Source organism: Glandiceps talaboti, chromosome 19, assembly GCF_964340395.1.
Source record: "Glandiceps talaboti chromosome 19, keGlaTala1.1, whole genome shotgun sequence".
NCBI classification, from domain to species: domain Eukaryota; kingdom Metazoa; phylum Hemichordata; class Enteropneusta; family Spengelidae; genus Glandiceps; species Glandiceps talaboti.
Window position 1 is genome coordinate 4,134,110 of NC_135567.1, and position 12,853 is coordinate 4,146,962.

The window sequence follows — 12,853 nt, forward strand, 5'->3', positions numbered from 1 at the left end:
CTGCTGAAACACAGTGTATTGAAGTCAGCAAACACCCTTATAAATTGTAAAAAAAAAAGGTTGTGATGGTTGCTACAGGTGTACATTGACTGCGCTGCTGTGTTAGATTGAAATTCATGACATTTTCCCCAGTGTGACCTTTGACCCAAGATGATGATTGGATGGTGAGATGGGTGTATTTCTGTTATGTGTATTTAAACTTGTATAACATACATGGTAATCAGAACTTAGTTTTCCAGCTGTTTAGTATTTGAAAACCTGCTGTCGTTCAAATACTAGTGCTCAAATAGGGAACTTGCAATCCAGACTGAGCATGCTCAGATGCAAAGGACTATGGGATTATCTGTGGTTATTGTAATACCTAATCTGGAGCTACTGATAAAATAAACCTCACACAATGGTCAGGGTAACTATGAATTGATCATTTGTGGTTGCAAACAAATGTAACAGCATTGTTTATAAAACCAATTCATTAGTATTTATTATTACATTTCCCATGATGCAACATTCAACATGGCAGGTTTGCAAGTTCCCTATTATTAGAATATAGAATGTAGTATGCAGGTTTAAACTTCACCTGATGATTAATTACACATTGTAATATACTCAACCTGAATTATGTCATAAGATATACAAATGTACATGTAAGGTCATTTCATGTGACCTACATACATTATATTTATGATAAAGTCTACTTCAATTTCATTCTCCTTACAGAGTCATATATGTGTAAAATTGCGGAGATAGTTTGGGAGTCCACTCAGCTTGTCCCATTAGAAATTTTGTCCAATGAAAAGTTGAGTGAGATTATCATGGTAAGTACATCAAGTCTTTGAGTAAAATCGATTTATGGTTCAAAATGCCAATTGTTAGCAAAAAGAATATTAGTATGGTTGATAGAATTCAGTTGTATCTCAAGTTATGACATTGCTGTTACAGTATGGTTGAATGAATTCAGTTGTATCTCAAGTTTATAACATTGCTGTTACAGTATGGTTGATAGAATTCAGTTGTATCTCAAGTTATGACATTGCTGTTACAGTATGGTTGATAGAATTCAATTGTATCTCAAGTTATGACATTGATGTTACAGTATTGTTGATAGAATTCAGTTGTATCTCAAGTTATGACATTGATGTTACAGTACGGTTGATAGAATTCAGTTGTATCTCAAGTTATGACATTGATGTTACAGTATTGTTGATAGAATTCAGTTGTATCTTAAGTTTATAATTTTGTCAATATCTCTTTATAGAATATTGAAGGAGTACCTGCCAAGATCCTACTGGGTATTGAAAATATATTTATCTCCTGGCTAGAGATCAACACAACTAACAAACTACTAGAACTGAGCTTAGATGAATTGATGGATAATGTTGTCAATCATTTGTACACAAATGAATATGAGATGTTACAACATCGTGATTACATCATAAGGTAAGAAAGTCACATATATTAGAGTTTACATTGTCTGTTGGTCACATCGTAAAGGTCAAAGTGTTTACCAAAAACAAAATTAAAACAATTTTTTTTGGACAAAATTACTTTATTGACATTTTACTTGTTGGACATCAATGTACATTATAAAGTTCAGTAGTGCTATAGTCATTGTCATTGTCTCTGTCTGTCTGTCTGTCAGTCAGTTTGTCTGTCTGTCTGTCTTTCTGTCTGTCTGTCTGTCTGTCTGTCTGTCTGTCTGTCTGTCTGTCTGTCAGTCAGTTTGTCTGTCTGTCTGTCTGTCTGTCTGTCTGTCTGTCTGTCAGTCAGTTTGTCTGTCTGTCTGTCTGTCTGTCAATCTGTCAGACTGTGTCTGTCATTCTGTCTGTATGCCTGTGTGTGTGTGTGTGTGTGTTTGTATAGTGTGTATGTATGTGTGTGATGCAATCATTTTGCTTTGAACAACAACAGGGATTTATAGCTAAGTGAATAAACAAATGTATGCAAATTTTAATAAGTCTAGCAACAAGCAAATTCCCATAGCAACATCAAAATGATCTGTATATGGTAAAGATAACAACATGGTTGGATAGGCAACTGGATAAACATTTATGAACACCTATACCTAGCATGGCTCACCATGTGGGTAAACATTATTAAAAACTGTACAGTTGTGCTGCAATGCCATTGGCGCTATTTATTTTATAATGGTTGTTTGATATAAGATAGGAATGGTCACACAATTGCAATGTCACACAAGCTCATAAAATTAACACCGTTCCTCGTTTAGGACAACCCCTCCAGTCTCACCTTTGATAAACATCTCAGAGTCTGAAGACGTGTGTTTCCTATCACAGCTATTGTATGTCAAAAATGAAGTTTCATGGTTTGCTGTAAACTTTTGTAAATGTGTTCTTAAATTTACCTACATGTATATTGTTTGTATTTTCTATTTAATCACAATAAAAATTAAATTTTAATAATTATGAGAAAAATGTCTTACGATGGCCTCTTTATTTTATTTTTTAGATTGAGGGGGGCAACAATAAGACAATTTGAAACATGCAAAGAACAAAGATCTGTACAATGTGATGTGGAAGTACAAGTCAACCATTATCTTTCTGGCATGGGAAAACGTTTTGAGAGTAAAGTGCTAACAACAACAGAGGTATGTTTTCTTTCTTTAATGAGCCCATATGTACACATGTACACGAATGTATGAAAGTACATGCCTGCGTGCATGTGTGCGTATGTACCTACGTACTTACATACATACATACATACATACATACATACATACATACATACATACATACATTTTGTACATATATGACCATTGGTGTAACAAAAGTACTTCCCATGGCCACAGTACCAGATATATGTGTAAGCATTGCTGTTAAAGAGGTATTTCATACAGCCATGTACCAGCTATGTAAGCATTGCTGTTACAGAGGTATTCCATACAGCCATGTACCAGCTATGTAAGCTTTGCTGTAACAGAGGTATTTCATACAGCCATGTACCAGCTATGTTAGCATTGCTGTAACAGGTATTTCATACAGCCATGTACCAGCTATGTAAGCATTGCTATAACAGAGGTATTTCATACAGCCATGTACCAGCTATGTTAGCATTGCTGTAACAGGTATTTCATACAGCCATGTACCAGCTATGTAAGCATTGCTTTAACAGAGGTATTTCATACAGCCAAATACCAGCTATGTAAGCATTGCTGTAACAGAGGTATTTCATACAGCCATGTACCAGCTATGTAAGCATTGCTGTAACAGGTATTTCATACAGCCATGTACCAGCTATGTAAGCATTGCTGTAACAGAGGTATTTCATACAGCCAAATACCAGCTATGTAAGCATTGCTGTAACAGAGGTATTTCATACAGCCATGTACCAGCTATGTAAGCATTGCTGTAACAGAGGTATTTCATACAGCCATGTACCAGCTATGTAAGCATTGCTGAGCTATGTAAGTATTGTTGTAACAGAGGTATTTCATACAGCCATGTACCAGCTATGTAAGCATTGCTGTAACAGAGGTATTTCATACAGCCATGTACCAGCTATGTAAGCATTGCTGAGCTATGTAAGTATTGCTGTAACAGAGGTATTTCATACAGCTATGTACCAGCTATGTAAGCATTGCTGTAACAGAGGTATTTCATACAGCCATGTACAAGCTATGTTAGCATTGCTGTAACAGAGGTACTTCATACAGCCATGTACCAGCTATGTAAGCTTTGCTGTAACAGAGGTATTTCATACAGCCATGTACCAGCTATGTAAGCATTGCTATAACAGAGGTATTTCATACAGCCATGTACCAGCTATGTTAGCATTGCTGTAACAGAGGTATTTCATACAGCCATGTACCAGCTATGTAAGCATTGCTATAACAGAGGTATTTCATACAGCCATGTACCAGCTATGTTAGCATTGCAGTAACAGAGGTACTTCATACAGCCATGTACCAGCTATGTTAGCATTGCTGTAACAGAGGTATTTCATACAGCCATATACCAGCTATGTAAGCATTGTTATAACAGAGGTATTTCACAGAGCCATGTACCAGCTATGTAAGCATTGCTGTAACAGGTATTTCATACAGACATGTATTAGCTATGTAAGCATTGCTATAACAGAGGTATTTCATACAGCCATGTACCAGCTATGTTAGCATTGCTGTAACAGAGGTACTTCATACAGCCATGTACCAGCTATGTAAGCATTGCTGTAACAGAGGTATTTCATACAGCCATGTACCAGCTATGTAAGCATTGCTGTAACAGGCTTTGATTCCACCATTCAGTTAGCTGTTCAATGTAATGGATTAGCACAACTGTGTACTAAGTGTACCATACATAATTTTGATACAGGGATATGTGTGAACAGTCTTTGCATAGATTTGCAGATATGCACTATCCATATAATATACACAGGGATGTTTGTCAAAGCCATGGATTAGGATCGTGGCATAATAAAGCCTGTTATGAGGCTTTGAGTTATTTGTCTGGTACATGTACATGGCTACTTCTCAGTCATCCTAGCACTAATGATGTCAACAGCTTAGTGCAGATTGTGTGAGGTTCTATACATGTATGTATGACCCAATACTTGGTATGATATGGATATCAACATTGGATTGTTTACAGTTTATAAAACTGATAAAAACCAAATTGGTAAATTGGCTGTAAAAGGGTGATGCTGTCAATTTTGCAAAGTACCTACTGTTGACATGTGGTTTCGATAACAACCAAACATCTGAAGATATGTCATGAGATAGTTATTAGCAGGGAAAATATTTCCCTTTTATGGCCAACCATGGATGTACATGTACATTGTAAATTTGTATATCACACAAGAGTATGTCTATGTAATACATCCCATAGTATTGTTAACTATGGATGTATATCACACTAGAGTATGTATGTGTAATACATCCCTTAATATTGTTAACTATGGATGTATATCACACAAGAGTGTGTCTATGTAATACACCCCTTAGTATTGTTAACTATGGATGTATATCACACTAGAGTATGTCTATGTAATACACCCTTCAGTATTGTTAACTATGGATGTATATCACACAAGAGTATGTCTGTGTAATACATCCCTTAGTATTGTTAACTATGGATGTATATCACACAAGAGTATGTCTATGTAATACATCCCTTAGTATTGTTAACTATGGATGTATATCACACAAGAGTATGTCTATGTAATACATCCCTTAGTATTGTTAACTATGGATGTATATCACACAAGAGTATGTCTATGTCATACACCCCTTAGTATTGTTAACTATTGATGTATATCACACAAGAGTATGTCTATGTAATACATCCCTTAGTATTGTTAACTATGGATGTATATCACACAAGAGTATGTCTATGTAATACATCCCTTAGTATAGTTAACTATGGATGTATATCACACAAGAGTATGTCTATGTAATACATCCCTTAGTATTGTTAACTATGGATGTATATCACACAAGAGTATGTCTATGTAATACATCCCTTAGTATTGTTAACTATGGATGTATATCACACAAGAGTATGTCTATGTAATACACCATTAGTATTGTTAACTATGGATGTATATCACACAAGAGTGTGTCTATGTAATACACCCCTTAGTATTGTTAACTATGGATGTATATCACACAACAGTATGTCTATGTAATAAATCCCTTAGTGTTGTTAACTATGGATATATATGTAATACATGTACATACCCAGGATACATACCATCAATGTATTTTTATTGAATAAATAAGTGTTCTGATTCTCTTTGACTATTTCAATAACAGAGAGGATTATCTACATGTATATGTGGTATCTACATGTATTATTACAACAATCTTCTACCAACTGTATCCCTTAGCTTGTCTACCTACTAGGATTAAGTTCTCTATTGATGACAGTATAATCTTTCATTCCTTGATGTTTAATATGTAACTTGCAATCCAGACTGGGCATGCTCAGATGCAAAGGACTATGGGATTAAATGTGGTTATTGTAATACCTTATCTGGAGCTACTGATAAAAACATCTCTCACAGTGGTCAGGGTAACTATGAATTGATCATTCGTGGTTGCAAATAAACAGTGTTTACAATACTAATAGATTACTAGTATTAATTATCACAGTTCCCATGATGCAACATTCAACATGGCGGGTTTGCAAGTTCCCTATTAGTGTAAATTTCACCTGTGGAGTTTTAAGTAGAGTCTTCAGGATATCAACACTATGGGTTATCTAATCTAGTGACAAGCCAGCCTTGGTCTTATCAAAAATTTGTTTATAATTAAACATCAGGGAGTGAAAGATTACACTGTGATCAATAGAAAAACCTGCTGAAAGTAAATTTTTCAGCACAGCTTCAGACAGGCTAAGAGATATAGTTGGTAGAAGGTCATTGTAAAATTTGCATTTTGTTGACTCTTTTACTGTTCTCACTTTCAGAATAAAAGGGATCACACTCAAATGGACCGTGGCTACCCACAGATGGTTTATCAATTTATGGCAGCTGCTAAAGATGCTCGTTTTATCACTGATGATTACTATGTCATGTATGGTATCTCATTATGTGGTACAGATGGTATACTTCTATCAAGAGGGCATGTTTGGAAACAGTTGATACAGAGGACAAAGAAATGTATTTTAGAGGACCCACCATTTCAAAAATCCCATTTCTTGTATCAATTTGTTGAATTAGGACAAACTATTTATCCGTATACACACTTTGACATTGTTCCAGTATTGACCGTGTACTTGGCACATAAAGCTGTTCTTTTACTACATAACAATACTCCTTATTAAGACTTTCACTTACAAAAGACAGATATTGCAAATAGAGCATTCTTGTCTGCTATTGACTTAACTATACAATTTATAAAATACTTATTTTGTCTGCATTTGTCTGAAGTTAGTTTTGTTTTTTCTATCAAATTAAAGAAATAATGTAAATTTTAAAATTATTGAGTATAGTGTATGCTTATTTGAATGAATTGAAATGCAAGTGAGTGGGGGGGGGGGCAGCTAATGCAATGGATGCTGCACAAGGTTTACCTATGTAATATACAAAATGTATGTATTTCTACACATTTAGCACAACTTGAACTCTGGTTCAGTAAAACATTTAGCCCCCAATGGGCTCCACCTGAAGGGTACTATTATGTTGGACTTCACCTGAAGGGTGCTATTATGTTGGACTCCACCTGAAGGGTACTATTATGTTGGACTCCACCTGAAGGGTACTATTATGTTGGGTCCCACCTGAAGGGTACTATTATGTTGGACTTCATCTGAAGGGTGCTATTATGTTGGACTTCACCTGAAGGGTGCTATTATGTTGGACTCCACCTGAAGGGTACTATTATGTTGGGTCCCACCTAAAGGGTACTATTATGTTGGACTCCACCTGAAGGGTGCTATTATGTTGGACTTCACCTGAAGGGTGCTATTATGTTGGACTTCACCTGAGGGTGCTATTATGTTGGGTCCCACCTGAAGGGTACTATTATGTTGGGCTCCACCTGAAGGGTACTATTATGTTGGGCTCCACCTGAAGGGTACTATTATGTTGGACTTCACCTGAAGGGTACTATTATGTTGGGTCCCACCTGAAGGGTACTATTATGTTGGGCTCCACCTGAAGGGTGCTATTATGTTGGACTCCACCTGAAGGGTGCTATTATGTTGGACTTCACCTGAAGGGTGCTATTATGTTGGGTCCCACCTGAAGGGTACTATTATGTTGGGCTCCACCTGAAGGGTACTATTATGTTGGACTCCACCTGAAGGGTGCTATTATGTTGGGCTCCACCTGAAGGGTACTATTATGTTGGGTCCCACCTGAAGGGTACTAGTATGTTGGGCTCCACCTGAAGGGTGCTATTATGTTGGGCTCCACCTGAAGGGTGCTATTATGTTGGGCTCCACCTGAAGGGTGCTATTATGTTGGACTCCACCTGAAGGGTGCTATTATGTTGGGCTCCACCTGAAGGGTACTATTATGTTGGGCTCCACTTGAAGGGTGCTATTATGTTGGACTCCACCTAGAGGGTGTTATTATGTTGGACTCCACCTGAAGGGTGCTATTATGTTGGGCTCAACCTGAAGGGTACTATTATGTTGGACTCCACCTAGAGGGTGTTATTATGTTGGACTCCACCTGAAGGGTGCTATTATGTTGGGCTCCACCTGAAGGGTACTAGTACATGTATGTTGGGCTCCACCTGAAGGGTGCTATTATGTTGGGCTCCACCTGAAGGGTGCTATTATGTTGGACTCCACCTGAAGGGTGCTATTATGTTGGACTTCACCTGAAGGGTGCTATTATGTTGGGTCCCACCTGAAGGGTACTATTATGTTGGGCTCCACCTGAAGGGTACTATTATGTTGGGCTCCACCTGAAGGGTACTATTATGTTGGACTTCACCTGAAGGGTGCTATTATGTTGGGTCCCACCTGAAGGGTACTATTATGTTGGACTTCACCTGAAGGGTGCTATTATGTTGGGCTCCACCTGAAGGGTGCTATTATGTTGGACTTCACCTGAAGGGTGCTATTATGTTGGGTCCCACCTGAAGGGTACTATTATGTTGGACTCCACCTGAAGGGTGCTATTATGTTGGGCTCCACCTGAAGGGTACTATTATGTTGGGTCCCACCTGAAGGGTACTAGTATGTTGGGCTCCACCTGAAGGGTGCTATTATGTTGGACTTCACCTGAAGGGTGCTATTATGTTGGGCTCCACCTGAAGGGTACTATTATGTTGGGTCCCACCTAAAGGGTACTATTATGTTGGACTCCACCTGAAGGGTGCTATTATGTTGGACTTCACCTGAAGGGTGCTATTATGTTGGACTTCCCCTGAAGGGTGCTATTATGTTGGGTCCCACCTGAAGGGTACTATTATGTTGGGCTCCACCTGAAGGGTACTATTATGTTGGGCTCCACCTGAAGGGTACTATTATGTTGGACTTCACCTGAAGGGTGCTATTATGTTGGGTCCCACCTGAAGGGTACTATTATGTTGGGTCCCACCTGAAGGGTACTATTATGTTGGGCTCCACCTGAAGGGTGCTATTATGTTGGACTCCACCTGAAGGGTGCTATTATGTTGGACTTCACCTGAAGGGTGCTATTATGTTGGGTCCCACCTGAAGGGTACTATTATGTTGGGCTCCACCTGAAGGGTACTATTATGTTGGACTCCACCTGAAGGGTGCTATTATATTGGGCTCCACCTGAAGGGTACTATTATGTTGGGTCCCACCTGAAGGGTACTAGTATGTTGGGCTCCACCTGAAGGGTGCTATTATGTTGGGCTCCACCTGAAGGGTGCTATTATGTTGGGCTCCACCTGAAGGGTACTATTATGTTGGACTCCACCTGAAGGGTGCTATTATGTTGGGCTCCACCTGAAGGGTACTATTATGTTGGGCTCCACTTGAAGGGTGCTATTATGTTGGACTCCACCTAGAGGGTGTTATTATGTTGGACTCCACCTGAAGGGTGCTATTATGTTGGGCTCCACCTGAAGGGTACTAGTATGTTGGGCTCCACCTGAAGGGTGCTATTATGTTGGGCTCCACCTGAAGGGTGCTGTTATGTTGGACTCCACCTGAAGGGTGCTATTATGTTGGACTTCACCTGAAGGGTGCTATTATGTTGGGTCCCACCTGAAGGGTGCTATTATGTTGGGCTCCACCTGAAGGGTACTATTATGTTGGGCTCCACCTGAAGGGTACTATTATGTTGGACTTCACCTGAAGGGTGCTATTATGTTGGGTCCCACCTGAAGGGTACTATTATGTTGGACTTCACCTGAAGGGTGCTATTATGTTGGGCTCCACCTGAAGGGTACTATTATGTTGGACTTCACCTGAAGGGTGCTATTATGTTGGGTCCCACCTGAAGGGTACTATTATGCTGGGCTCCACCTGAAGGGTACTATTATGTTGGACTCCACCTGAAGGGTGCTATTATGTTGGGCTCCACCTGAAGGGTACTATTATGTTGGGTCCCACCTGAAGGGTACTAGTATGTTGGGCTCCACCTGAAGGGTGCTATTATGTTGGGCTCCACCTGAAGGGTGCTATTATGTTGGGCTCCACCTGAAGGGTACTATTATGTTGGACTCCACCTGAAGGGTGCTATTATGTTGGGCTCCACCTGAAGGGTACTATTATGTTGGGCTCCACTTGAAGGGTGCTATTATGTTGGACTCCACCTAGAGGGTGTTATTATGTTGGACTCCACCTGAAGGGTGCTATTATGTTGGGCTCCACCTGAAGGGTACTAGTATGTTGGGCTCCACCTGAAGGGTGCTATTATGTTGGGCTCCACCTGAAGGGTGCTATTATGTTGGACTCCACCTGAAGGGTGCTATTATGTTTGACTCCACCAGGAGGGTGCTATTATGTTGGGCTCCACCTGAAGGGTGCTATTATGTTGGACTCCACCTGGAGGGTGTTATTATGTTGGACTCCACCTGGAGGGTGTTATTATGTTGGGCTCCAACAGGAGGGTGCTATTATATTGGACTCCACCTGGAGGGTATTATTATGTTCAGGTTCATCTGTATGTGCATTCATGCATGCATCCTCATCTCTCTGGCATACACCACATACACCAACTGATTTCAACCAAACCTGGCACAATGGTAACATGCTATATGAGACATTTGTACACCACTTTGTTTTACAATAGAATTAGTCTAGTTCCAGACAGGGACAGTATTACATATTAAATACTTCATCTTAATCCCAGTCTAGTCAAGGTCCCCAATAATTGCACATAATTCTGTACTCCCTCCCACAGGGTTCATATAAACATGATGGCATCCTTGTGCCTCCACGTAATCTTAGTTTAAACAGACTGGAGGAGGAGTTGGACATTTGCATATCATTATTACGTGCTAAATTCCTTCGATAGACAAAATATCACATAATTAGTGATGATGACAGCCTGTCAATTTGTGATGGATTACTACTGACATGAATCGTTTGTTCTTCGCTCACCCTGACGTTCAAACACACTTGACACCTTTCATTGGGACCTTGACTAGACTGGGATTAAGATGATTCTATTTAATTACATAATACTGTCCCTGTATGGAACTAGTCTACCACAGAATCAAATATTGCCAAATAGATGGTTATATTACACGACAACTGAGCTAGCCCATCATGCAGTGCGATTCATATGCTCACATATACCTTCAGAGGACACCATCTTAAATCCTCATATCTTCCCTATACCACTACATTCTAGTTGCTTTTAATATGGCTGCTAGAATCACTCGTGCTAAGTTCAAAGGGTAAAGGTTAATACGTTAAAAGTTTTGTACAGTGAATAATGTGTGTTGGAATTGTATGCATTGATTGTGGAGAAATGTTTATGCAGAGAATCATATAATGAAAAAAATGATAGCAATGCGGATCAATGCAGGTATTATCCAAGATTTTAATATGCTAATAGTTTCGCTTTTAGCAATTGATAATGGTAATGATATGATATGATGTGATATGATATGATATGATATGATGTTTGATTTGAACTTTGACCCCCACCATTGAGAGGTACTTGACTTTTTGTCATAATCAAGTACATGTCATGTATACTATTATATATCTTATTTGTCGAGTTTTTTCCTGTGGAGGTTGTTGCTATCTTAAAGAGACACAGTCTGTAACTTTATGATCTGAGGTGTTTGCATTTATTTCCAAAACAATACATCTAATATTTCAGCTATTGAATCATTTTGAATGACTAACAGTTTATTCAGTTCTCATAAGATTTTTATGTTATGAAAATAACATGATCACATACTATTGTGGTTACTAATAAATCCCAAAACACCCTAGTCAATGTTTTCATGCTTTGTTGTACATAGTCATCAATGTTATAATTGGTGTGGTCTCTCTCATTTGTTTCAACATAGGCTGTAGTTTGTGTTTAGTAATGTTAGTTTTTATCCCCAAACATTAATGTTGCATCCTGTGTTAAGTAAATCTTGTCGATAAGAAAAGGAGGTTGTATGGTGACAAATGTTGTTTCTGCAGTCAGAGTATAAGATTGCAATGGACTTAAATTCATATCTCGGCTTGACATTTAAATTCTTTTTACACAAATTTAGAGTTTTTTCACGAAAACTTGGTGTACTGCTCTAAGGATTAATAGTTTGCAATGAGGTATTTTAAGTCTTGTTAGAAAACTTTAGAAAAAAACAGTTCTAATGTTTCAAACATTACACCAACAATTGAACATTTTATCCCGCAATTTAAATGTTATCACGCGAAAATAAAGTTTGGGCCACACGAATAAAAACTTTCGTTTCGCAAATTAATTTTCTGAAGAATTTATTTGTCACAGAAATTGTAGTTCTTTGCTTTGATATTTCTATATTGACCTAAGAAATTAATGTTTTGTCATATGAAATAAAAGTGTTATGCTTTTATTAAATATTTTGCCCTCAAAAATCAATTATTTATAGCACAAATTTAGTTTTCGTCTGTCACCTGTGGGCCGCCGTAGAATTGGATATGAATTACATAATATTCAAATTACATCGCTGGTCAACTCCAAGATAGTGCACAATACAACTCCTCGACTGAATACACCAGAATATATTAATGGTAAAACTGTCCATGAATTCAGTTGTTATATGGTTTATGCTAAAATTTTACAGTGTCCTTTGGGGATGACAGTTTCCTGCGCAATTTAGAAATAATCCTTCTGTATTTTATATCATGTGACTTTTTTTGTTATGATGTTATACGTAAAGGAAAGATAATAACACACACACACGCATACACAAACACACACAGACACATTCCCTTGTCAATTGACTGTCTTATGATTAAACTTACGGTAGACATTGTGC

The 12,853-nt window shown here is 38.3% G+C and overlaps 1 protein-coding gene across 1 annotated transcript; it reads left to right on the plus strand.

Annotated features, from left to right (window-relative positions):
• The first annotated feature begins 721 nt into the window (after window positions 1–721).
• Window positions 722–6,835, plus strand: LOC144450349 (uncharacterized). The gene is made up of 4 exons (XM_078140950.1): window positions 722–815; window positions 1,256–1,437; window positions 2,467–2,605; window positions 6,423–6,835. Exons 1-4 carry the CDS (start codon window positions 726–728, stop codon window positions 6,777–6,779), a joined length of 768 nt encoding a protein of 255 aa, XP_077997076.1. The 5' UTR covers window positions 722–725; the 3' UTR covers window positions 6,780–6,835.
• The last annotated feature ends 6,018 nt before the right edge of the window (window positions 6,836–12,853 follow it).